The 27,242-nt window shown below is 43.0% G+C and overlaps 1 protein-coding gene across 1 annotated transcript in view; it reads left to right on the forward strand.

The window, feature by feature from the left end:
- Positions 1-27,242, forward strand: part of LOC138748016 (serine/threonine-protein kinase 33-like) — a 44,430-nt gene that overhangs the window by 14,031 nt on the left and 3,157 nt on the right. Inside the window, exons 5-11 of the mRNA XM_069907715.1 lie at positions 13,207-13,345; positions 13,906-13,994; positions 14,706-14,799; positions 14,890-14,965; positions 18,185-18,297; positions 19,741-19,826; positions 24,723-24,914. Coding sequence (XP_069763816.1) covers positions 13,207-13,345; positions 13,906-13,994; positions 14,706-14,799; positions 14,890-14,965; positions 18,185-18,297; positions 19,741-19,826; positions 24,723-24,914 — 789 coding nt within the window. The remainder of the gene's footprint in view (positions 1-13,206; positions 13,346-13,905; positions 13,995-14,705; positions 14,800-14,889; positions 14,966-18,184; positions 18,298-19,740; positions 19,827-24,722; positions 24,915-27,242) is intronic.

Below are 27,242 nucleotides of genomic sequence, written 5' to 3' on the forward strand. Positions count from 1 at the left end.
CCTTCTTCAGTGTCCACAACACCTCCAATCTTAGTGTCACCTGCAAACTTGCTGATCCAATTTACCACATCATCATCCAGATCATTGATATAGATGACAAACAACATGGATCCCAGCACCAATCCCTCAGGCACATCACTAGTCACAATCTGAGAAGCAATCATCCACAACTACTCTCTGGCTTCTCCCATCCAGCCATTGTCAAATCCAGTTCACTACTTCACCTTGAATACTTGGCATCCCATTAATTTCTTCAATATCAATGGGACATTGTCAAAGGCCTTAATAAAGTTCATGTGGACAACATTTACAGCCTTTCCTTCATCAACCTTCCAGGTAACCTGCTCGAAAAACTCTATAAGCTTGGTTAAACATGACCTACTACGCACAAAGCCATGTTGATTATCCCTAATCAGTCCATGGCTATCCAAATAATTGTATATCTGATCTCTTAGAACAGCTTCCAATAATTTATCTATTACTGAGGTCAGGCTCACCAGCTTATAATTTCCAGGGTTACTTTCAGAAACAACAGAACACCATGAGCTGCCCTCCAATCCACTGACTCCATGCCCTGTCTTGGCTGCCATTTCCACCGTCTATGACTAGATGAACAAAATAGATGATATCTAAAAATCCTGCCCTTACCTGTGCCTACCTGCTGAATCCTTTTTGTTCCTCGAACAGGGTGGCCCTTTCCGACTTCAATTCTGACAATTCATCCCCTCTTCCTGTTCCTGCCAAAGCCTGTTGATCCAAAGCCTTACCACTCTGACTCAGCCCACTCTGACGACAACCGCTCCCTTGATGACCGCTCCGCGACACAGTCCCTCACTTTTGTAGGGATACTCTGCTTCTTCCACCAATTGTCACATAATAATACAATACAAAAGTAATAAGCATGATATACTTCTACTTTTGCTTGCCATATAGTAAGGAGTCACCTTGAGCATTGTCCAGCGCCCTTACCAATGGGAGAAAGAGATCAAAATGTCGCCAACAGGATCTTTTGATCCAAATCTCCAATATGATCAGGAAGCCTTCAGCTCCTGAGCCCAAGGCCCTTCAGGAGCCCTCCTTGCCCTCAGCACCCTCTCAAACCCCAGTTCCGATGAGGCAGTCTCCCACAAGCCCGCGACCTGTACGGGTCCTTATCAACCAAAAGTCACCAACAGACTGCCACCTGCAATGGCCCCTTAGCCACTGAGCCCCTCTTTGGTCCTGTAGGGTCATCTCCTCTCATATGTTAGTGTGATGGAAATAATAACAAAGAGGGAATCATTTCTCTCATTCTCCCAAACTTGGAACAGTTTTCGTAGATAATGGGAAGAAGCAGATCCATGGTATATTGCATCCTGCAGGAATGAGAGATTCTGTGATGATTAATTTTGAGATAAAATGTATATGAGTGAGGGAAATTGCACATTAGAGAGCATATTAGAGTGTGAGACAATGTGTCCAAGGCTCAAGCCTATGCATATGGCAGAAAGTTGAGTGCATGAGAATGTGTAATTGTACGCACAAAGGGTTGTAGCTTCGTGTGCGCATGTAATTATAGTTCTGCATAAGAATGTACTTTGTAAGAGTGCACTATGAGTATGAAAGGGTGTATAAATGTGGGAGAGGGTGCATATTGTGTGTGAGGGAGAGAGCCAATATAAATGTGTAAACAAGAGTGTGTTTGTGTTGACGGTATATACTGAAATGGTGCTTGAACAAAGGAAGACGGTGAAAATCTTTGACATAATTTGTGCGCAAAATGTGAAGGTGAAAGTTTATCAGAAAGTGTGTATAGGGGAGCAGAAGCATTGCTGGGAAAAATTAGTGAATGATGAATCGGGAATCAAGAAGAATGAAAACAGACAAGCTGATCAGTACGTCACATCACTAGCCCATTGATGACTTAAAGAACCTCTTTGTCTGTGTGTGTGTGTGTGTGTGTGTGTGTGTGTGTGTGTGTGTGTGTGTGTGTGTGTGTGTGTGTGTGTGCGCGTGCGCGTGCGCGTTCATACAATTCCTACAGCGTATGCATGTCCTAAAATATCTAAAAGCAGGGGAATTGATTCCCTAATTCTGGGAGAGATCAATTGGGGTATTACATTTAATTCTTCCTTGCGGAATTAGAAAATGTCACCCATGATCGTAAGAACCTTCAACTCCAACAGACTCAAATAACTGTCTGCTATGGTGCTAGGAGACCGTATTTTTAAGATATTAATGCATTTGGAGAATCGGCGTGTACCTGTAAAAATGAACAGCCAGGTATGAGGGGGTAAGAAGAAGAGAATATACTCCATGGAAAAGTGCGCTGAAATGGATTAAGGAACAGTTTCATCTGTCTCTGCAGGTGCACTAAGCATAAAATCAAGACAGTGCAAACCAAACAGTTGGGTTTCTTATTAAAGGGACAGATCAAACTCAAAAGCAGAGAATTTTTATTAAGGTCATTAAAGCTTTGTTAGTCCACAAGGGAAGTATCATCACCAACTCGTGTTACCATGTCATAATTGGGCAGACGCAAAATGTACTGGAAAAATGTTATGCCCATCAGGGAAAATTTGAGCAGAGTGGCTCTTTTCTCTCGGAGTGAAAAGACTGATGTCTTTACGAAATTGTTTGATCAAAAGGACATGGGAAAGATGTTCCACTTATGGAAAGTAGGGGGCCACAGAAATGAAAGCTGCTCAAGGATCCAGTGGGCAATTCAAGAGGAACTTCTTCACCAAGAGAATGGTCAGAATACGGAGAAATAATTTAGAATCTTTAGAGGAAATCATAGAAGCTCTGAAGGAGGGCAGAATAGAAGGATGAATTACATGAGTTAGATGACTATATTTGATAGGAGGCTTATATGGAGCATAATTAGCATCACATTTTATTGAGCCAAAAGACGTAAATAGTCCAACCACCATGAACCAATCTTCAGTGATTAAAAACTTCTCATTAGCTTTTTTTTTGGGTAGATGGCTTTCAGCTGCTGTTAAATAGTTCAACATATGAAAGAAATTGGCTGCCTTAATTATGTCAGGCTTTGTTTTATGATCAAGAAAAAAAAATCCCAAGGCTGTATAACTTTAATGACACTGCTCTGACCAAAGCCTTGAATACACAGCTTCCAATGTTGCAGCCTGACCATATGGGACAGAAACAGTTCCAAACAACAGCTCACCAACCCCAAGGACAATACATACTGGCCAAGCCATTGCAGTTAGACGCTGGTGGGTAATTTTAAGTGGCAATTGAAAGCTCCCCAACTAACACGAGTCAGGAAATGCCTGTTGCTAAGATCCATTAAGAGACGTAATTTCCCTTCCTGAAGGCCATTAGCAAAGCAGATGTGTTTTGTTTAAATTGTCTATTACCATAGGAGGTCAACATTGCAGATAATAATGTTTTCTAAATTCTCATTTAATTTTTCTTTGCAACATGGGCATCACTGGCAAGGCCCACATCCACTGCCCATCCCCTCTTGGCCTTGAGAAGATGGTGGTGAGCTACCCCTTGAACCTCCTAGTGAAGGTACCGTCACAGTGCTCTCGAGGAAGGAGTTCTGGGATTTAGACCCAGTTCCATTTAGTTTTCCCAGTTACCAAGCTAGATTTCAAACATGTCTCTAGAATTTTAGTTCAGGTTGCCACTTTATTTGCCACAGAACTTGACCACGATGATACAATTTCTATTGTCCTCCCAGTTCCTGATTTAGGCCTTCCATCTGCACCCCTGTTGACTCATCCCATCACCAACATTCACTCTCTGAACCCCAAGAGTGTGAATGATACATGGTTTCACCAATAGAATGGATCCGTGGGCCGAAGCTCATTAGTAAGGCTGTGACTTTGGGAGATAATTCTAGCGGGAGACCAACAGTGAAGTTTATATTGTGCTTCATCATCTGGTGCTTTCTTGAAGATAGCCCCATCACTCATCCAAAGTCCATCTGGCCATTACCACTAGCAAATCTGTCATCCCACGAACAAAAGGCTATATTTTCTTAAATATGACCAAACTCCCTTCAACGGCTGCTGTCAATCAATTTTCCATCCAGACTTTTTATTGTATTCTATTGCATTGCATTAACAGACACTGGAAACCAGCTTTTATTATTGGGTGCCATGAAAAAGAGTGCAGGCACATGTAACACAAGGGACTTAACAGGCACCACATTCACTGGGGTGCACTACCTAATAGCTTGAATATGCATGAGATTGTCTGATGTCAGAAGCTAAGCAGGCTCAGGCCTGATCAGTACTTGGAGGGACACCAGGTGGTGTAGATTTCTGTGAGGGGCGCTGAACAAAGTGCCTTACGTTAGACAAAAGTCTGTAGTATTACGTGACAATATTGGATGGAACCTTAGCCTCTAATTCGCAATACCTCAGCCGACTACCCAATACTAGTCTGAATTGGAAAATTTCAATTCAAGATTAAATTGGATTAAATAAAGTTTTAAAAAAAAGATTAAATTGGACTGCTACCTGGGAATATATACAAGCCTCACCCATGTCACTAGCCCCTTTTTGTGCTGCAAAGCCGCGGAATTTCCGTAGACATGACCCATCTTAGGAAGCCGACTTGCGCGTTCGCAAAGAACCGAATAAATCAGGCTCCATGAGTCAAATACGCTCCACTGTTGAGACTAATTGCAGTCAGGAGTCCAAAATGCTGAATCCTATCTTGTTAACAATGTAGCAAATTTTTTTTTTTTTTTTTTTTTTGCTGAGTGCAAGTTAAGACAATATTAAGCAACATTGCAGGAGTAATCCTTTGTACCCTGCTCATATTCTTTTCTCAGCTCATCTGGTGAATCACTAATTGAAGCAGGTTCTGCTTAGGCCATAAGTGAAGTCAGCAAGAAAGAAGTGTGCTCCCTGCACTGGATGTTAAATGGGACTGATATGGGGAGAGGGAGGATTCCACATGGAACCACTGAAGTAGAGAAGGAGAGAAACCAATGCTTTGAGCTATTTCTCAGCAGCCATGGTAACACTCCTGGGACACACACGTTGCCTTCACACAGAATGACGCCATCCTTCCAATCAATCAGCTGTGCACAAACTGTAACCTTTATTCCTGTCCCTTTACGGTATGTTTGCCCCGTCGATGATTGGCAGCGGCTATGTGAAAAATGGCATGATGCTGTATGATTTCACAACAAATACCTTACAATATAACCCCTAAAATCAGAACTGCAAAGAAAACCTTTCTCTCTGGGAGGAGCATTGCTCAGACACTGTTCCTGGGTCTCTTTTTATATTTTCTGTCATTGTTTACTGTTTCCATGGTTAATGAATCAATTCAGCATGTGATCTAATTAAACAGAACCCCAATTATTTTTACTAACTCTCTCAGATGAAATATAAATCTAGCACAAAAGAAAACATATTAACTATTAATCTTCGCATCCAACTGGATTCTTGGATGTAGAGAAAATAGTAATTATGTTTTACAAGTTACTTTTCCACTTTTTCACTGACATAGCTGACAAAAGGGCTGTAGTTTATTCTTAGTTTCTTTATAAAGTCACTATCATCAAGAGCTCCTTTTCCACTGGCACCTTGTCCCAGGAATTTAACTCGGACAGGGTCCAGTGGCAAAACAAAAGTGTCAGCATGCCGATGTCAAAACTGTCATTTCACGCCAGAGATTAATGGCCTCGATCCCTACTCATTGGTGACATGGGGGTGCTGATAAAACCAGTGGGAAAGGGATAGCAGAGAGTCACCCATTTCCAGTCAAAGGTAGAACGCTCCGATCCCCGGCGATGAGTTGTGACCCAGTTAAGGGTGGCCCAGTGGAAACGGCACAAAGGGCTTCCTATCCCGGGACACTGCGCAGTCAACTGTGGAAAAGGGGCCAAGAATGAGACCAGTAGTGCAGCCAAAAGTTAACAGACAATTTAAAGCAATGCCCTTTGCAGAGCAGCAGCTTCAGAATAAAACCTAGATGTAAAAAAAAGTACATGGTAGGTTTGTGGCAGTAAATACTGTGTGCAATGTAGTCGTTTCAGTGATTATGGCCTGTCTTTGAAATCCATTCCATCCATTTCCATCTCTTTCTGCCACCCTTCTCTGTGTTTGAGCTATTTTGAATGGTTTTTTTTGGAGAAATGGAATGTCTTCTCATGTCTTTACTTTGTGTATGAAGCAGCTTTAATGTATCAGACATCTGATTTATCTTCTTTCATAGCAACAGAATTTAATTTAAACAAAATCTCAATGTTATTTGGGCTATAGCTTTGTTCTTCTAGCTCTGTTTGTCACTTTTCATGACCATAAGTACTGCTTCTGAAAACATGATATGTCTTTCTCTTCCCTTGTGCTCCCTGTGATGCGCTGTGGTAGCAGCAAGCACAAAGACTATACAACAGGCTTTATTCAGGTAAAAATCTGAACACCAGTTCATGCTTTGGTGGCTCCCATGTGACTGGCTCAGGAGAGGCCGGCTCAGGTCTATATTCGGGTTGACAGCTGGCCAGGTGGAATCAGCCCCCTAGGGGGTCTATTCAGGCTGGCTGATTGACAGCCGGCCAGGTGGAGTCAGCCCTTAGGTGGTCTTCCTGCAGGTACAAAGATCGCCCCCTGCAGTAGGCTGGTGGTCATATCACCACACTCCCACAGGTATTGCCCAAGTTGTAGATTTGTCTGATATGTCCCACAGTCAGTAAAGTACCAGATATTAAACACACCACAAAGATTAATAAACAGTGTAATTTCATAGAATTACTTTAGAAAGTAGCATTTAATAGGTAATGAGTATGTCCTCTCATTTTGGTTAGTTCCTTCGGATTGAGAGTGTCTTGCTTTTTACTCTGGTTTTGGTTGACTCTCGAGGTCAGTGCAGGAACTGCACACTCTTCCATGTGAGGGGCAAATGAGTGAGTAGGCTTTGAGTAGCTTGTGTGGCAGTGTACTCCTCTTCCTTTTAACCTAGGCTTCTGATGCATGGACGACGTACTCTATACTACCCCGAGTTCTCCTTCCCTCTTTGAGCACACAGGGACCAAAGGTTCCCAAGAGAGTGAAGATGTTTGATTGATCCAAGGAGACTTCTAAGTACCTCCTCGCACCCTTTCTTCTGCCTTCCCAGTAATCCAATCCTATGTCGGAGTTTGGAATTGGTGTGTTTTTAGGGTATAGTGTGACTGACATCTGCCCAATAGATTGGGATGAGTATAAAGGAAGCTTCAAACTTTGGCTGGCAGAGAGCACTGACGTTCACTTATTCTGGTGATTTGGAAAGGTTTCCAGTGACAGACTTGGCAGTATCATTGAAGTGGTTGATGAGCCTGCTGTGGGTGGCCCAACTCTTTGAGCATATGAGAGGTTCAGGCTGACCTGTAGACCATGAACATTGTGGCAGGTCAGAGTTCATCTAAAGGCTGTGCTGGCACATTAAATGTAGTGATGGATTTCACTACTGATGCCTGCATTCACTAATGGCTGATTTCTGAGATACAAGAAGTGGTTTAACTTTTTCTGGGTCACACAATGAACTTTTATTAATGGAGGATGATGCTGTAAAGCGGGGGGGGGGAGTTGGTGAAGGACTTTTGAATTGTGGGTGTTGAAGGCTAGCCTCATCTTCTAGTATTTTTCTGCAAGCGAGTCAAAGTTTGCTTGGAGCTTGATATCCGAATGATGACAAGCTCAAATTTACATTGTCCTTGGTCCTGGAGTTTTGGTATAGTGGACTAAATAGCTTCCTATTGACCCTGAAGCTTTATTGCCAATGCCGTGGGAAGTCTGGAGAAGATGAGATGCAATATTACACATTGAAAGATGGAAACATTGCCAAGGTAATTGTGCATCCTTGCTTGTTAGCATTTTTCATTGAGAATGCTTCTGTGTAGATTTTATTTATTGATTACATTGCGACGGTTAAGACCATGGCCAAGATGAACCAGTGTAATACGAAGATATATTGCCGTGGGCAATTGAACTTGAGGAGAGTACTCAATTATTCATCCAGGTGTTGGAGACAAAGGCTTCTTAGAGCTATGTATGGTGTACGAATGACACCCAAACTACAATTTTGGAAACAGCTCCTTTGGCACTCAGTAGAGGTTTCTGAGGAAGGTTCCTCATATAGATCACGTAACGCTACTTAACGTTGCTTGCAATTCCGAACTAACCAAAAAAGAATATTTTATGTAGCAGTGCTTTGAAGGAGGAAAGGAAGTAACCAAGTGTGAGGTGTTGAACTTCCGTAACTCAAAACAGAGTAGAAGTTATACAGCAAATGATAACATCCTGTAAAACGTTGAAGAACAATGGGACCTAGGTGTATAAGAGCATAGGAAATAGGGGCAGAAGTCGGCCATCTGGCCTGTCGAGCCTGCTCCACCATTCAATGAGATCATGGCTGATCTGATCATTGACGCAACTCCACCCACCTGCCGTTTCCCCATATCCCTTAATTCCTCTTTTATGTAAAAATCTAGCAAACTGAACCTTAAATATGTTTAATGAAGTCGCCTCATCTGCTTCTCTGGACAGAGAATTCCGCAGCTTCACTACTCTCTGGGAAAAACAGTTTTTCCTCATCTCTGTCTTAAATCTACTCCCCTGAATCTTGAGGCTGTGTCCCCTAATTCTGGTCTCATCTACCAGTGAAAATGATTTTCCTGCATCTTTCATAATTTTTTATGTTTGTATAAGATCTCCTCTCATTTTTCTGAATTCGAGTGAGTATAATCCCAGGTGATTTAGTCTCTCCTCATAGGTCAACGCCCCTTATTTCCAGGATCAACCTAGTGAACCTTCTCTGGACTGCCTCCAAGGCCAGTATATCCTTCCTCAAGTATGGAGACCAGAACTGCATGCAGTATTCCAAGTACGGCCCCACCAGTACCTTGTACAGTTGCAGCATGACCTCCCTGCCCTTGAATTCAATTCCTCTAGTGATGAAGGCCAACACTCCATTTGACTTCTTAATAACCTGTTGTTCCTGCAACTCAACTTTTTGCGATTCGTGCACAAGCTCTCCCAAGTCCTTCTGCACAACAGCATGCTACAATTTTTTACCATTTAAATAGTAATCCGCTCTTCTATTTTTCCTACCTAAGTGGATGACTTCACATTTATTAACATTGTACTTCTCTGCCAGACTTTTGCCCACTCACCTAACTTAACTATATCCTTGTGCAGCCTCTCCACGTCCTCTGTACAATTTGCATTTCCACTCAATTTAGCATCATCTGCAAACTTGGCCACCCTACACTCTGTCCCCTCTTCCATATCATCAATGTATATGGTGAACAGCTGTGGGCACAGTACCGACCCCTGCCACACCCCACTTACCACTGTCTGCCAATCAGGAAAACACCTATTTATCCCGACTCTGCCTTCTGTCAGTTAACCAACCCTTAATCCATGCCAATATACTTCCCCCGACTCCATTCATCTGTATCTTATTGATATGTCTATTGTGCGGCACCTTATCAAATGCCTTCTGAAAATCCAAATATACAACATCAACCTGTTCCACTCTGTCTACTGCACCCATTATATCTTCAAAGAACTCCAGCAAGTTTGTCAAACAAGACCTGCTCTTTCAGAATCCATGATGTGCTAACCTGATGGAACCCATTCGTTCTAAATGTCTTGCTTTTTCATCCTTAATGACAGCTTCAAGCATTTTCCAAACTACAGATGTTAAGCTAACTGGCTGATAGTTACCTGTCTTCTGCCTACATTCCGTCTTAAAAAAGAGGCATTACATTTGCTGTCTTCCAGTCTGCCAGGACCTTCCCAGAATCCAGAGAATTTTGGTAAATGACTACCAACGCATCGACTATAACTCCCACCATTTCCCATCAGGACCAGGGGTTTTGCCACCTTGAGACCCATTAGTTTCCTCATCACTATCTCTTTTGTAACAATTATTTTATTGAGGCCTTCACCTCCATTCACATCCCTACAAGTGCATAATTCCTGAAAGTGACAACCCCATGTACAGGATGATGAATAAGGCAGTTGGCACACCTGATTTCATTGGGAAAGACTTTGAATGCAAGGTTCAAACATCACCTATACAAGATAATAGCAAGACCACATTTGGAGCACTGTGTGCATTTCTGTTTGCCCAGCTTTAGAAATGAGGTCATTAAGTTCAAAATAGTGCAGATAAGACTCACCAGGATATTACTGGGTCTTGATGGGAGAGATTGGATTGGTTGGGTCTTTATATTCCTTGGAGCATAAGAAACTGAGGGGCGATCTTATAGAGATATGTAAAATCATGAGAAAGATGGATAAAAAGAAAGTCCACAACTTTTTTCCGACAATGGACTACTGCTAGAACTAGAAAATATTGGGTCAAGGTGAGAGGGGAGAGATTTAAGAGCGACCTGAGGGGGCAAATTTTTCACAGTTTGTATCTCGAACAAGCAGCCAGAGAAAGCTGTAGAAGCAAGTATAATTTTGATATTCAAAAAAACATTTGGAAAGATATGTAGATAGGAAGGGTGTAGACCAATGGTTCACAACCTTTTTCTTTCCACTTTAAGTACTCCCGATGCTATTGGTGCTCTGTTTAAGGTGGGATGTGAGTGGGAAGGAAAGGTTGAGAATCACTGCTCTAGACCCAATTGGTACTGAAATATTTTGCTTGAGAAAAATTGTCATTGGTCCATTTCCTTTGGAGTTCTGAAACCGTGCACATGACGAGTCAATGAGGTACGATTAAAACAGTGGTTTTCAAACTTTTTCTCTCCATCCAAATACCACCTTAAGCAATCCCTTACTAATCACGGAGCATCTATAGCATAAGGAATACTTAAAGTGGGATGTGAGTGGAAAGAAAAAGGTTGCGAACCACTGGTGTAGACCAAACACAGGCAAATGGGACTGGCCCTTGGTTTGTGTGGACATTGAGTGGAAGGGCTTGTTCTGTGCTCTATAGTGCTATGATTCTAATAAATTTTAGGAGCTAATATATTTTATGTACAAAAAAAAATCAATTAATTTAAAACCATACTCGAGCTATTTGTAATAACGAGCACTGACTCGCTGTCAATAACTCTAGACTAGAAGTTACCTGACCGATAGGCTTTTAAAAAACCCTAAGCAGAAGGCACATCTCATTTTGCTGACCCAAGACCTGAGCTTGTTCTGGGGGAGAGGTTACTAGGGGAAATCAAGGGGGAGGAGGCACAGACAGGTGCAATCAGCAAGGGGTGGGCCAGCCGTACGCATACAAACAGTATTAAGTGGCTCCAGCACCCGGCATTATTACAAAATGTGCTGAAAACCTATTTGTTTCATGAAACCTGCATGCAGTGTTGGACAGTCAAAATAACCACAAGCTCAGTGCAGCCAAGTCTTTGATCTGGATATCCTGAGTGTCCTTTGCAATAAGGAGTGCCTTTTTTCCAAAATGTCTGAGCTTCCACGACATTTCTTTAAAGTGATTATTTGATTGCGAGGCAGCGTCATTATTCACGAATCCGATTTAATTACTTCCAAAGCAATTGTATCTGCAGCAGTAATTCCAAACAAGCAAAAGAAAATCACTGGGAAAGTTAATTGGGCAAGAGTTTTGTTCTTCAGATTTTGCCTTTACACCTTCCATGACTGAAATTTCACTGCAATTCCTAGAGACAAGGTTTTGATTTTCCCTTCTTCAAGCAAGTTCACAGGTGGAGGCCAGCTTCCCCACCGGCTTCACAGAGTAAAATGCACAAATATTCGAAGTTCCAATCAAATCCCTGTTCTGTATTGATTATCTCAACAAAGCAACCTGTGGAGGAGACAAGTATTGACAACAATAGTGCTGGGTTTCTGAGAATAGGTGGATAACAAAAGCTGCAATCAGTTTTGTAAAATAATGATGGCAAGAGCTCACAGTTTAACAATCATTGCAGATACAGGTTAATGGTGTTTGAATGAGTGTTAACATGCACACGCAGTTGTCAAATTCAACTACATTTTCTTAAAATTAAGATAAGATTGGTCCTTTCACTTCTGCCTATTTTGGTGTGATGTTCCATATAATTTATGGTACAGTAGCTGGCAGAATAAAACTGATTAGCATCTAGTCACATTTAGGGTTTTTTTTAAAATGTGTCAATGTTATGAGCCCAGAGGACTCCAAAACCCAACAGCAAGAGAAATTCACCAAGACAAATGGTTAATTAAACAAAAGTTGCTTTTAATTTTCTTTAAACATAAAAACAGGATCAAACTTTAACTTATTACTATTAACTTAACTTAACCCCCTTCTGATTCGAAGCGCATGTATTTGTAACGTGTACATGTTCAGGACAGTTCTTTGATTTAATAGTCCAATCATTCACTTCTCACTTCTCCAAGTTCACCAGTATCAGGCAATTCTCATACTGTGCACAGAATTTAACTGTTATGAATCTTCACCAGGCTCTGGTGCTTAAAGGTAAATGGTTACCACTCAGGAAGTTTCTTGTTGGTTTCAGAGAGCGATTTGTTGCTTGTTGGATGCACACAAACTGATTTCCTCCGATCAATCACTTCAATGTCTTGCCGAAGAAACTTGGACCATCATGGGTTTTCCAAATGATAACCTTTTTTTCCAGGTCACCACAGAGTTCCTCTTGTTTCCCTTATTTCAGGTGAAATACTCTAGCCAGCCATTTCTTCTTGTAAGGACTACAAGGGTTTTCAACAGGTTGAACTCAGAACTCACAACCCATCTTCAAGACGGGGTTTTCAACAAGCATGCCATGTTGCAGACTCCAAAAGCTACTGCGGAACTGACTTCTCTCCATCTAAGAGAAATCCTGTTTTCTTTTAAAATCTCTCCTCTCTCTGCTTGTTGAAAAACGTCTTCCAAGGCTCCAAACCTAATCCTTGAAAGATCTTTATCAGCATTTGAGCCCAGACTTCTCCATTTTCACCTGCATTGGAAATTCTTTCCAAAGCAGTTCCATTATCTCTGTAAGGTCAGGGAACCTGAATGTTGAGCTTCAGCAGAGCTCTTGCATTTTAAATGAGATGTGAAGAGTAAATGAAGTGACCAACACTAAACCCCACCCCCCCACAATCTATCTCTTTCAAAGACATATTTATGTACAATATAATATACAATATAACCCATAACAGTCATATTTACATGCTCATTCTTAATGAGATGTGGCCCTTCTCTTTAAGTGATCTCAATAAAGTTAGCGTACAAGTCTAATCACTGATCAGTGCACAGTCTAATCTTCCCCATTTTCCCTTACTTGCTTAGAAAGTCTACCTGGTCATTGAATTTTGTCAACTCGGGGAACTGAAGGGAATTCTGGCAGAGAGAGGCCATTTGAGTGAATCTGAAACCAAGCACATTATTTCCAGTTTGGCAAGTGCAATCTTTTACCTCCACAAAAATGGTAAGATGTTCTGTACATTTACGGTTCCGTCGTGATTATTATTGTGGTCATTAGCCAAGCCCACTTACAATTATTGTTCACTCTCTTTTGAAGTAGGTGGTTAGCTGTTGCGTCGTGCTAAGCTCACTTCAGCAAAGATCTACCAATTAAAACCTGGACGAAGACGGTTGGGTGATTTTCATTTAAAGAAAGGGCCTCTGCTTGAGTTTCCACCCAAACAATTTGCATTTCAGCACCATAAAGAGGCAATGTTTTAGCGGGTAATTGCTATAAATGATTGTTAACTGGTGAATTTATGAATGGATCTCTCACAAAATAAGCATTGCTATCGAACTGCACCTCATCCTGTGAGAAATGTAATTTCATGTCTAACAATGGTAGGAATTATTTATTGATTACATTGCAAAGGAATATCAGTTTTCAAAGAAAACTCCCAAGCTAACAAGGCACTTTACAAACATTAATTTGAAGAGCCCCATCAAATTCAGGTGCACAATTGCAAGTGGCCCTAACCTTTTATCTCTGGTCTATTCCAATATTTTGTGTCTTCTTCTCTTTAGATATTATTCACAGAGATCTGAAGCTGGAAAACATCCTGGTGAAAAGTAATGATAACACAGATGACAAAGAACTAAAACTTAACATCAAAGTAAGTCTTACCGGTGGAGAAAACTCCCCCCCTCCCCACCTCTATTCATGATGCAACAGGCTGGAGTTGACAGGTTGCAATAAAAACAAAAAATAACACTCATACTGTCAGGAATCATCTGCTGGGGAAAAATAATGAGTTCAGACCTGGGTCCCAAGGCCTTTTGTTTTGGCAGAATCTCTTCACAATTTGGGAGCATTGGGTTAGGATTGATGAAGAGACCGCCACTCCATGGGTCTGGTGATTCAAATAGACGGGACCCGATAAGCGGGAAATATTTCCTGAGGGTTATTTCACGGCCGTTTCTTGGATGTCACTACTTTTCAAGTGCCAGAAATGGTTAAATCCTCAAATTTAAAATTTCCAGATGCCATAGTGGGATTCAAACTCGGGAATGGGGGTTCTGGCTGAGTGGTCCAGTAATCCTGTAACCTCATTGCTGCCAAACCGCCGTGTGGGCTCTTAACTTGTGCATTAAACGGCTGGAATTTCCTGATGCGATTATGGTGGTAGAGAGGGTTGGTGGTGCTATCCCAATGGTGGACTATTTGATCACCAGCTTTCTTAGCCAAAGAATGAAGGTATTAATGGACAGGTGGTCTCATTCTCCACGATGGGATTTTAGACGGTCAATGTTATTCCATTTTCTCGTCCCTCAAAGAAAGGGAAATAAAGAATATTTACAGCACATTTTGCTTTTTTTCCCCGCAGGTGATTGATTTTGGCTTGTCTGTGTTGAAAGATGGTGCTGGAGTTGGCAGTGAATCAATGCTACAGGATACCTGCGGCACTCCGTTATACATGGGTACGAGACTGGCATTTTATTATAGAATGTAAAACAACATTGGATATTTACTTTTCTTTTTGTTCTAATTCTTCTCCTGTTACTCGACAGCTCCAGAAATCATCAGTAACTATGACTACAGTCAGCAATGTGATCTCTGGAGCATTGGCGTCGTCATGTACACCCTGTATGTATTCACCTCAGTTTTTTCAGGGACTCTTGTGTTACTTCCTGATGAATGGATTTTAAGCAAATCTGTGAGCAGAATTAGTCCAAATAATTGTGCCTGTGATCTATCTTCACAGACAATGCTTATCATGCTCCTGTAAAGTTTACCCGTGCAGATTTAGTGCGGAAGTCATCCACTGCATCCGGTGACACGTCGGCGAGACTGGATCACTTCGTTGAGCACCTTTCCTCTGTCCGCTGCAACATTAGGGGTCTCCCCATGGCAACCCATTTTGATCCCCAGCCTATTCCCAGGCCGATATGCCTGTCCGTGGACTCATGTACTGCCAAGCTGAGACCACCTGCGAATTGGTGGAACAAATCCTTGAATTCCGTCTGGGCACCTTCCAGCCAGATGACATTAAGATCGACTTCTCCAGTTTCTGTTAGATATCCCCTAACCCCCACCTCCACTCTCCCACCTTCTCTTTTTGTCCCCCTATCCCCATACCTCCTTTCCTCCAGCTCCCCACCCCATTCTCTCTCCCTTTCCCAGTAGCTTGGCCATTCAGTGAACCAGTTAAGGAAGCTGTTTTTGCCTTTCACCCTGGACCATGGTTCTCAGATGATAGGGGATTCTATCCTCCCCGGTGATGTCTGAGTGACGCATCGAGCGATGGTGGACCTGCCCTAAATCCTAATCCATGTATTATGATCTCGTATTTAAACAAAATTAACCATGCCTAATTATAACATAATTAAGCATTATGTACAGCACAGTATGAGCCCTTCAGCCCCTGTTGTTGTGCCGACCTATGTAAACTGTTATAAATTTATAAGACTGTGGGAAAGTATAGCTGCACAATTTATAAACACCGTGGGCAAGTCCTAGCGACAAGAGAGCACAATTTATAGACCATGGGAAAGAGCGATGGCGAACCTGTCCTCCCAGAATTCAGTGTGACAGGGAAAGGGCTGGAGGTCCCAGAGCACTCATGGAGGGGTTTCTCTGCCGCACGTAATTCTGGGATGGCAGATCCACCATTTCTCTCTCTCTTGCTTCAACTTTCCCACAGTCCTTGAGAAATATATATAGGTCGGCAAAGTTTATACCTTTTTTTTGTTTCCTTCACGTTCCTACACACATGCAAAAGCATAATCAGTGTGTCATTACTTTATCCCAGGAATCCCAGGATGCCCTCTGTCCCTTTCACTCTGGGCTAATTGGCATACAGCCATCATCAGATGCTGGGTATTTGACGCCTGCATACCGATTAAAATGCTTTCACACTGGTCCCTTAACCGGTAGATTAGCCGTCAATTACTGGAACAAAGTGCCAGTGTGAAAGGGGCTTCTGTCCCCTTTCCTCCAGCTCTGCATTCACAGAGCGAATCCCCTCCTATCCAGATCTGCCAATAGTCTCCTTTTCATTTCAGGCACCCGCCTCCTCTTTGCTCATTACCTTGAAGAAGGGCTCAGGCCTGGAACGTCGATTACATCTATGGATGTGGCAGGACTAGCTGAGTCTCTCCAACACTTTTGTGCATTAACCGCATGGATCCCTCTTAAATCTACCACCGTTCTCTTGAAACCCCCTGAGATTCTAACAGTTTACAAAGGCTCATTAACTGGCCCACCTGTTCATCTTTGGGCTGCAAGAGAATCTGGAAGAAACTCACATGGCTACAAGGAGAACCAAAGGGCAGGATTTAACATGAGACTCCAGCACAGGGAGGCAGCAGCTCATCCATCTGTACCACTCTGTGGGTTGAGAGGCCAGGTGGGGGTGAACTCGGGATTCTGCAAAGTGCATCCTATGAAAGAGCCTGATGGAATGCTTTAACATTGAAGAAGCATCGCAGGGCCACTAGATGTTTTCATTTGAGGCCCTTGTCCAAAACTGAAGTATATGCTGGAGTCTAATAGATCAAACGAGCAAGCCAGCAGCAATGATGGGAATGTGGCATAGCACAAACAGTTAAAAACATAAAAAATATTTGCTGGTAACATTAAATAAAGCAAGATTGATCGAGATTCTTGGGGAGCATGTACATAAGGGCAGGCCGGTTGGCCTAGATTTGAACTGCCACATTAAACAATGATCTTGCAGTCTAATTAGTAGAAAGTGCCGTGTTCCTCAGAGTTCACTGAAGAAGTGACCTATCTGGTCACATTAACACCTCCTCACTTGTCAGGACGACACAGCAATGACTACACTTTCCTTAGGATGCTGAGGCGGGCAAGGCCACCATTCTGTCAGCTTTCCACAGGAGCATTCTGGGCGGCTACGTTGCAGCACATTTGCTGAGGAGCATCGGATTGAAGGTTGCCCTCCCCCCATGTCGATGGAATTTACTAGAAGTTTACTAGAGCCCTTTGTTTAAAGAGGGCTCACAAAATCAGGGAGGGCCCTTACCGCTCCACATTGCGTACTACCAATCAACCACAATCAGACAGAGAGAATCGTGATCAATAGGCTTTAATCATCTTAAAGTGTCAGCACAGCTCTCATGTTACTGGTCCGGTTCCAAGGCAGGTACTGAGGGAGGGGTTTGGGCATAACAGTGGTCATGGGGATATCTGGGAGGGAGGAGTCACGGGTTCAGGGAGCGGGCCAGCCCATACATACAGCATTTTACAGCTACTCCCATCAGGCATCAAAGATACAGACGTATCAGAGCTGGAACCACCAGACTGAGGAATAGCTTTTTTAATTACTAGTTTATATTTTAATATATGTGTATATACGTGGTGTGTCTATGTGTTGTTTGTCTCCATGTGTGTTCAGTCTGTAAGCTTTTTGCACTGTTCTGCCCCTTGGACCAGAGAGCGCTGATTTGTTGGGCTGTATTGGTTTCATCGGATGACATATGAACTTGAATTGGTTCTACTTAATGGAAGTCAAGGGCTTGGAATCTTGTACCTCATCAGAAATAGGTACCTGCATATGTCAGAGAGCAGGCTGCAATATTTTAGAATCAAATCCACAGACAACTTGTGGATCACAAGCAATGCTAGGAACCCGTGATCAAACTGGCATCGCAGTCATATCAGGAGTATCACAGGCAGTTGCTTAAAACTGCCAGGCCTTCCATCCAGTAATACGTTTCACCTCCAGTAAATTAGCCAGTGAAGAACTTTGACTTAACCCATAGGATCGCCCCAACTAATATAAAAGCCTTGAGTTTATTATGAAGATAACATAGAAGGAATTCTTTTTTCCATTTGGTTTTGTAGGCTGTGTGGCCAAGCTCCTTTTACAGGTACAACACCAGAAAAACTGTGCCAGGAAATCAAAAAAGGGGAACTGGATTTTTATCACGCATCCCTGAAGGGGCTGAGCGAGAGCGGTAAGATCCTTTAGTAAAGTAGCTTCGGAAGAAGTTCCCTGCAACTATCCTCGTAAGGGGCGAGAACAAGCCACCAGATTGGAGGGCAATGTCTCTGGCTCACAGCAGCTGCCTGGATTTTGTGTGCAAGTTTACCATTTACCCAAAGATCTGCTGATAATTCAGAGTGAAACGAGAACCGCTGTGTTGTTGCAACTTGCAGTGCACCAGACATTTCAGTCAGACGTCCTCGTTTCACTGAAGATAGCAGCAAAGATAAAGCTGCTGCCTCCGAGCTCGCGCTCAATCCTGACATCTGGTGCCGTCGGTGTGGAGTGTGAATGTCCTCCCTGCGACTGCATGCTGATGCTCCACTTCCCCTCTGTCGGCTGAACGATTAAAGTCTTAAATTGACAGCACTAGCACAATGCTAATATAACGCCAGCAAACCTGGGGTTTACTCTGCTGCTCTCGGTAAGAACACAAGATATAGGAGCAGTAGCCGGCCATCAATCCTGCTCCATCATTCAATGAGATCATGGCTGATCTGATGATAGGCTCATCTCCACCTACCTGCCATTTCTCCATCTCCCTTCATTCCCCAACTTCGTAAAACTCTGTCCAACTTCATCCTAAATAGATTTACTGAGGTAGTCTCCACTGATTCAATGGGCAGCGAATTCAATAGATTCACCATTCTCGGGAGGGGGGTGGGGGAAACAAAGGAGTTTGTACGTTCCCCCTGTGTCTGCGTGGGTTTCCTCTGGGTGTTCCGGTGATGTATGAGGTTGGTAGATTAATTGGTTAGTTACATGAATGTAATTGGATGGCACGTGGGCCAGAAGGGCCTGTTACTGTGTTGTTTCTCCAAAAACATTTTCATAGATGAGGTGGTGGATTGGTTAATCCGTCGCAGTAAATTGTCCTCGCGTGCAGGTGATTGTAGAGTCTCCGGGGAAAGGATCAGATTGTGGGGTGAATAAAATGTGATTTGATATTGGATGATTGTGGACTTGACGGGCTGAGGGGTCGGTTTCCTTCCTTACCACAAATTGAGACATAAGATTTTAACGTAAGCACTTGCACGAGATTCTCTAAAACCACAAGCCCTTTCTGCAAGCAGAAAGTATCTTTTTTTTCCTGAAAAGCAGATGGAAAGACTAAGTTCCCTGCCAGAAAGGCAAAACACCTCTGAATAATTCTCCCGCACTTGAATGCGTGCAAGGCATGAAAGATGTCAACTCTCTGATTATAGAATGCATGATGGTTATATGAAGATGTCAAACAGGGAATGGATAAGCTACACTGCTGAGTTTCCTGTGGACCAACATTCCTTCTAGCCACGTGATACCATTCAGCCAGTCCTCCTTACTCTTCTACCGTCACGTATGAAAGAGTTGTTTTAATGAATTCAGTTTGCATTACATGAAAAAACGCATTAAATTTTGAATTTCTTTTCAACAGGTCACTGTGTGCTAAAAAGCCTTCTAATAGTCGATCCAGCCCACAGAATGACAGCGAGTGAACTGCTAAATCACTACTGGATTACTGTGAGTAATTATTAATACATTGTTTGGCATGCTAGACTGACCACAGTGGGCAAGCATGTATTGTTTATTCAGCTGTGGAGAGTTAGCTTGCATTTCAAGTGCTTTTCATTTACAATTATCATTTATTATATTTCCTCACAATATAGGAGGTAATTTCAGCTCATCACCCTTATGGGCAGCATGGTTAGCGCAATGCTATTAGAGCACCAGCGATTGGGACTGGGGCTTGAATCCCACGCTGTCTGTAAGGAGTTTGTAGGTTCTCCCCGTGTCTGTGTGGGCTTTCCCCGGTTTGGGGCTCCTGTTTCCTCCCAACATTCAAACAGGGGGTGGTAAGTTAATGGGGCATAAATTGGCGGCACAGGCTCGTGGCCCAAATGGCCTGTTACCGTGCAGTATGTTTAAATTTGAAACTAAATTCATGCTGGCTCACTTCCCCACGAATTCTCCCTGTAATCCATTCTCCTCACATTCTCATTAAACCCTCCCCCCCCCAGATTCTACCACTCACCTATACATGGGAAGTAATTTACAATGGTCAGATAACCTTGTTTTTGGGAATTTGGAGGGGGGGGGAGAGGGGTGGCTTGGAATAACTGGGCACAGGGAGGACGTGCAAACTCCTCACAGACACGGTAGCAGAGGTTCATGTTGAACCCAGGTCACTGGCTCCTTGAGGCAGCAGGTCTGCAGGCTCTGCCACTCGCTCTGGTTTCCCGCCATTGTTAGCACACATATCTCCATCTACGATGAGATGGAGTGGGTCAATCAATACGCTCCACCAGCAAGCTTCTTCCCTTTGACAATGAAGAGTGTTTAAATGGTTCTGAGGACTGACCATGGGCAGCTGTGAGGCAGGAGGCAGTATTTGAAGTGCTTCTATAATTCCTGCTCCTTTCGAACTCATTTGGTTCAGCATTGTGTAAGATATTAAAAAAAAATCAATACTGTGTTGGGTATAAATTTGAATAAGGTTCAATAGTTTGGACATTATTCCAATTAATACCCTCCACTCAAAAAAATGGCAGAGCTGCTGCTCTGCAGGGTCCACTGCATGGTCTTAATGCCAACAGCTCCACACAGGATTAAAAATGCCTGTTCAAGGAACCGATGGTATTTTTCTTAAAATCCTGCAACCTGTGCCCAAGATGGCGCCACCGGGCAACATATCACGAGCTGCTTCAGACTCCCGGGGAAATGGATAGAACATCCTGCACCTCACCCGCCGTTGAGAAGGGAAGCATTAGAGGAGACTGCCCTCCAGCATGGTGGCCGCGGCAGCTGACCAGTGAGCTCGGCGGCTGAAGGACCTGCAGAAGCTGCAAGCAGTTGGTGACCTGTGGTCACTCGCACGTGCTGCAGCCTGCTGGCACTAGCTCATGGGAATGAGGTATTGGAACCGGGATTTGACAGGGTGCTGAAGGCTTCCTGATCATATCAGAAGTTTGGATCTGGAGCTTGCATTGTTGATGGTTTAAACTGAAGTCTATGCTGTGGTAAGAGGGCTCAAGGCAAATCCAGGGATTCTCTTTCGTAGCAAGCAATAAAGAAGGGAAAAGATTAGCACAAAATGTAAAAACAGACAGTAAACGTTTTTGTAATAAAGTGAAAGTGGCACCCTTGGAAGATGGAAAGGAGGTTTGATATTGGATAATGAGGTAATGGCTGAGGCTTTGAATGACTATTGTGGAGGACTCATCGAACATGGCAAGGACAGATCTTATGGATGGAATAGCAGGAGAGGACCTAGATGCAATAGTGATAACCAAAGTGGTAGTACTCAGCAAACTGAGGGGCTGAAGATAGATCCTCTGTTCCTGATTGAATGCATCCCAAGGTACTGAAAGAAATAGCAGGAGTTGTAGTCAAGGCTTTGGTGATAATTTACCAAAACTCTCTGGACTTTGTGTGGGGCCCACTGGATTGAAAGATGTTGAATGTCACACCGCTATTCAAAAAGGATGTAGGAAAAAGGCAGGGACCTCTAGGCCAGTTAGTTTAACATCTGTACTTTGGAAAATGCTTGAAGCCATCATTAAAGAAGAAATAGCAAGGGGTCTGGAGCAAAATGGATCCGTCAGGCAGACGCAGCGTGGGTTCACTGTTTGACAAATTTCTTGGACTTTTTTAAGGGTGTAAAGGGTGCAATAGAGGGGAGTAGATGGATGCTGTTTAACTGGATTTCCAGAAGGCGTTTGATAAGGTGCCACATAAGATTTATACAGAAAATAAGGATGCATGGGGTTCAGGGTGATGTATTAGCATGGAGAGAGGATTGGTGAACCAATAGAAAACAGAGAGTTGGGGTACAGGGGTGTTTCTCTGGTTGACAATCGGTGGTGAGCGGGGTGCCGCAGGGGTCGGTGCTGGGACCGCAACTGTTCACAATATACATAAACGTTCTGGAGGAGGGGACAGAGTGTGGTATCTAAGTTTGCTGATGACACTAAATTGAGTGGAAAAACAAACTGTGCAGAGGATACGGAGAGACTGGAGAGGGATATAGATAGGATAAGTGAGTGGGCAATGGTTTTAGCGGATGAAGTACAATGTTGGCAAATGTGAGGTTATCCACTTGGGAAGGAAGAATGGAAGATCTGAATATTACAGGTGGTCCTCAACTTACGTCCATAATTGAGGCCGAAAGATTGGTCATAACTCAGATTGGCCATGCCAGATTCACATGTCTTAATGAGGTATTAAAGCAATTTTTCAAAAAAATGTTCAACAAATGAATCTTTGATGAAGAACCTCAGCATAGGTACAGTTTTTTTTAAAAATTTCAGCCGTATGTGTGGGTGGACGTACCTTGCGTAGGCCGTAAGTTGAGGACGACCTATATTTAAATGGCGACTGCCGCTTGCTCACGTGCAGGAGGACTTGTGCATGAATCGCAAAATGTTGGTTTGAAGTGCAGCAGGTTATCAAGGCGGCAAAAAGATTGTTGGTTTTTGCTAGAGGGATTATTATGTGACGATGAAAAGGAACCTTGAAATTCTGTTTGTCTGAATTTCATAACATATATAACATAACAATTACAGCACGGAAACAGGCCATTAGGCCCTTCTAGTCCGCACCGAACCAAACACCCCTCTCTAGTCCCACCTCCCTGCACAATGCCCATAACCCTCCATCTTCTTCTCATCCATATACCTGTCCAACCTTTTCTTCCAAGAGTTTTACTCTGTGTCTCTGAACCTCTGGTTCACGAACACTGGTGAGCGGCAGATTTGTCACAGATGGACTACAGTGAAAACAAGCATCATTGATAGAATAAAGAAGCAATATGTGAAAGAAAGTTATAAGGTGGATGACAAAAACCCAAAACTCTCCAAAATTTTTTTTCACAGAAACTAAAACTAAATTCCGATGGGGGTGTGGGAAGAGGCTGGAGCCCGCTATTCTCCCCCCCGCATCACCACCCCAACTGGTGGCAGGGATAATTGTTTATCGTCGCATGTGCAGTGGGAAAACCTTTTTTTCCCCACGCGCTATCCACTTCAATCTGTGATGCATGGAGACAGGAAACATGATCTAAAGTTGAAAAAAAAAACTTCAGAGAACCAGTAAACTATATAAAATTTGCCTGACGCTGGCCTATACTCACTGGAGTTTGGAAGGCTGTTGGGTGACCTCATTCCAGGTGCTGAGAGGAGAAATGCCAAAAGATTGTGACTTTCACTGTTTAGCAATGGAGGTCATTTGGGCTATCTGGATCTGAATTAAGGAGAAATACCTGGCAGTGTATATTTAAGGTTGAGACTCAGAGAAGCTCGACATGATGGGAACTGGAGTTTATCAAAACCTAGCCAGAAAGTGGACTTGAGGCACTGGATCAGCCTTGATCTTGTAGAAAGGTCCTGCTGTCTCAAGAGCTTGCATTGGGTTCTGCTTGCTTCTTTTTGTGAAGTACAGAAGAGCAGACAACAAACATTTTGACAAAGAGTAGGAGCACTGTGTGAAATGCTGTTGAAAGAACGCTATGAATTTTTCATGACAAAATTCGATCCGCTTTGTTGAATGGATGTGGGCAGGAATTGAAAGTGAATAGCGTGAGTAGGTGATGAGGGGTGGGAGATTGGCCTGTCTCTGCCTTCTGGTTTATACATCAGTCAATTGAATGGCCACTCATTTGAATAATATGTGGCTCATTGGACTCTGATCTTTTTTTTCAGAAATGGAAAACATCACAGTCCAATCTGACCTCATCCTAGTCCCCAAACTCTTGCTTAACCTCATGGAGCCTAATGTTTAAACATGTAAATGGTCGTATTTTATTATTGTTATCTGAATCTGTAAATCTTTGGAAATCGGTGAGGAATCAAGAAGATAAACAGGGGAGAGTGTCAGACGGTACTCATGCCTGTATTACTCAAACAATGACATGGACATTCACGTTGGGCCTAGATAGGACTCCAATACCAGTGGTTGCCTGTACTACACACTGAGTGCACGGTTCCCTGTACCAACAGGGGCATGACTCTCTGCAAGTATTGAGCTGTTGCAATATTCTGCTTCAGCATAGTGCACACCCTACCAGCGAATTCCACAGTAGCGAACTGGAGTGGAGCAATGTCCGGGGCTTGGACGACGAGGCAGAGAAAAGGAATGTGCAATGCGTTGATGTTATACATAGTCTGATCTGGGTGCCTTGCCAATAATGACCTGAGGTGATTTAAACAAGCCAATAGCAAGGTGGCATGAATGCAACCTTGATTGACAGGTGATGTGACTTCCAAATAAGTTTCGGACAGGCAGGAAGGCCACGAGTTTCCCCATGATTCGCAAGTAACACCCACTGACAGACTGTCATTCTTGGCTCTTTACTGCCATCAGCTCCATTCCAAAGATCACTGAAAAGTGAATTTTGTGCCGTTTAATTTCTCTTGCTTTCAGGGAGATGCCAGCAAGAAAGGAAGGCCCAAAAATGTGCTAGAAATGATGAAACAATGGAAACTAGACACGAACAGGGAGACTGAGGAGGTGCTTGAAGAGAATGGCACGGATGAAGATGTCAAATTGTCTTGTCCTGCAGCAGCTACCAAGGCCGCTTTGAATCCCGATAAATTACTTCTAATTACCACAAAGGTATTTATTTTCAAGTACTATTTAAGAAAGGCTGATAACCACTCAGAACATCATTCACCTTTATCAAAGGCCTTAAAGCCTCCCAGGTAAATTGGAATTGCAGTAACAAAGGTGCCCCATGTGTACAGAGGAAGAGATCTCAAGTATAACAAGTGACTGGATCTATGCATGGTTAAATTATTGGATTAACTGCCAGAGTTCTGGACTATTATTATAAATGAAGAAATTAAATTCAAGATATTAAATGTAATTTAAAAAATTTAAAAAAAAACTTTTTATAGTAATGGTGACCATGGAGCTATTAGACTTTTGAAAACTCCAATTTAATTAATATTCTTTGTGAAAGGAAATCAACCATTTGTTGGTCTCCAAGTGAGTCCAGTAAAAACACACTGAAATTCAGCCGGTCTTTTCAGCAGCCATAGGAGACATGGATGTTTTGCTGACATTTTGGACCTGAGCCCTTCTTCAAGGGATAAGCAGAGTATCTCAGAAAGTCTCAAAATTTAGACAATGCTGGCTGGGGGAAGAATCCAGAGGGAGTTAATTGGATATGATAAGGGACCAGGTAAGAATCTATCATGTTTGTGCGAAAGGAGACGGAGTGGAGAGACAGAAGAAGGAAAAGGAGATTGGGGAGGGGGCTTAACTAAGTCCACATAAGTCAATATTAATGTTATCTGGTGGGAGGGAGCTCACTTGGAAGATAAGGGTTCATCCCCAATTTACAACAGTGGGTTTTGTGTGGTGTGTGCTGTGCCTGGTGTGTGTGTTTTACACATACACCCACCCCTTCATCTATCCGAGTTCCTGAAGCATTTGTGTGTTTTTATTCCAGGAAATTTTGATATCCATCTCCCACTCCCTTACATTCACACACTGTAGTCACAGTTTGTACCGTCTACATAATTCACTGCAGCATCTCCTCAGACAGCACTGTCCAAACCTATGACCTCTCCCAGCTGGTAGGACAAGGGAAGCCCAAGAAGGGAACACCACCACCTGGAAGTTGCCCGCTGAGCCACAAACCACATTACCGTTCCTTCACCATCACTGGCCAAGACCCTGGAGCTCGTTCCCTCGCAGCACATAGTGTGCCTCGGAGCTGTGCAGATTAAGGGCACCTTCTCAATATCAATTAGGGATGGCCAATTAAATTCTGGTTTAACGTGCTGAGACCCCATCCTTTGAATGAATGAAATGAGGGCATCTATCTCCATCACAATGAGTGTTTGAGATAAAGAACCATAGAACACTACCACACGAAAACAGACCCTCTGGTCTGTGCCGACCAACATTCCACTCGTCCCATTGATCTGCTCCCATAACCATCCATTTATCCAATTTATTCTTAAAACTAGACATCAAGCCCAGACTCACCACATCAGATGGTAGCTCATTCCACTCATTTCCCCTTTCAGCTTAAAACGATAACCTCATGTATTTATCTCCCCCAATCTAAGTGGAAAAAGCCTACTCGCATCCACTCTGTCTATACCTCTCATAATCTTGTCAACTCCATCAAATCTCCATTCATTACTCTATACTCCAAGGAACAAAGTCCTGTTTAATCTTTCCCTGTAGTTCAACTCGTGAAGACCCGGAAACATTCTAGAAAATCTTCTCTGCTCTCTTTTAATCTTATTGACCTCTTTCCTGTAGTTGGGCGTCCAGAACTACACACAATACACCAAATTTGGCCTCACCAATGTCTTAAACAACTTCAACATAACATCCTATACTCAGTACTTTGATTTATAAAGGCTAAGATGCCAACAGGTTTCTTTAGAAACCTGTCCACCTGTGTCACCACCTTCAAGGAATTATTCCCAGATCTCTTTGCTCCTCCACACTCCTCAGTGCCCACCATTTACTATGTATGTCCTATCTTGGTTTTCCCTTCCAAAATGCATCACCTCACACTTGTCTACATTAAACTCCATCTGCCATTTTTTGGCCCATTCTCCTAGCTGGTCCAGATCCCTCTGCAAGCTTTGAAAATCTTCCTTGCTATCCACAACGCCTCCTATCTTTGTGTCACCAGCAACCTTGCTGATCCAATGCACATTATCATCCAGATCATTGATATAAACAACAATGGTCCCAGCTCCGATCCCTGAGGCACACCACTAGTCACAGGCCTCCAGTCTGAGAAGCAACCATCCACTACTCCCTGTTTTCTCCCACACAGCCAATTTTGAATCCAGTTTACAACTTCGCCATGAGTACCTTGTGTCTTAACTTTCTGAACTGACCTCCCAGAAAATAGTTTGTGAACATATTACTGATACATAGTAAAAAAAAGTCTAATAATTCACATTAATAGCC

Source organism: Narcine bancroftii, chromosome 13 (genome assembly GCF_036971445.1).
Source record: "Narcine bancroftii isolate sNarBan1 chromosome 13, sNarBan1.hap1, whole genome shotgun sequence".
Taxonomy (NCBI): Eukaryota; Metazoa; Chordata; class Chondrichthyes; order Torpediniformes; family Narcinidae; genus Narcine; species Narcine bancroftii.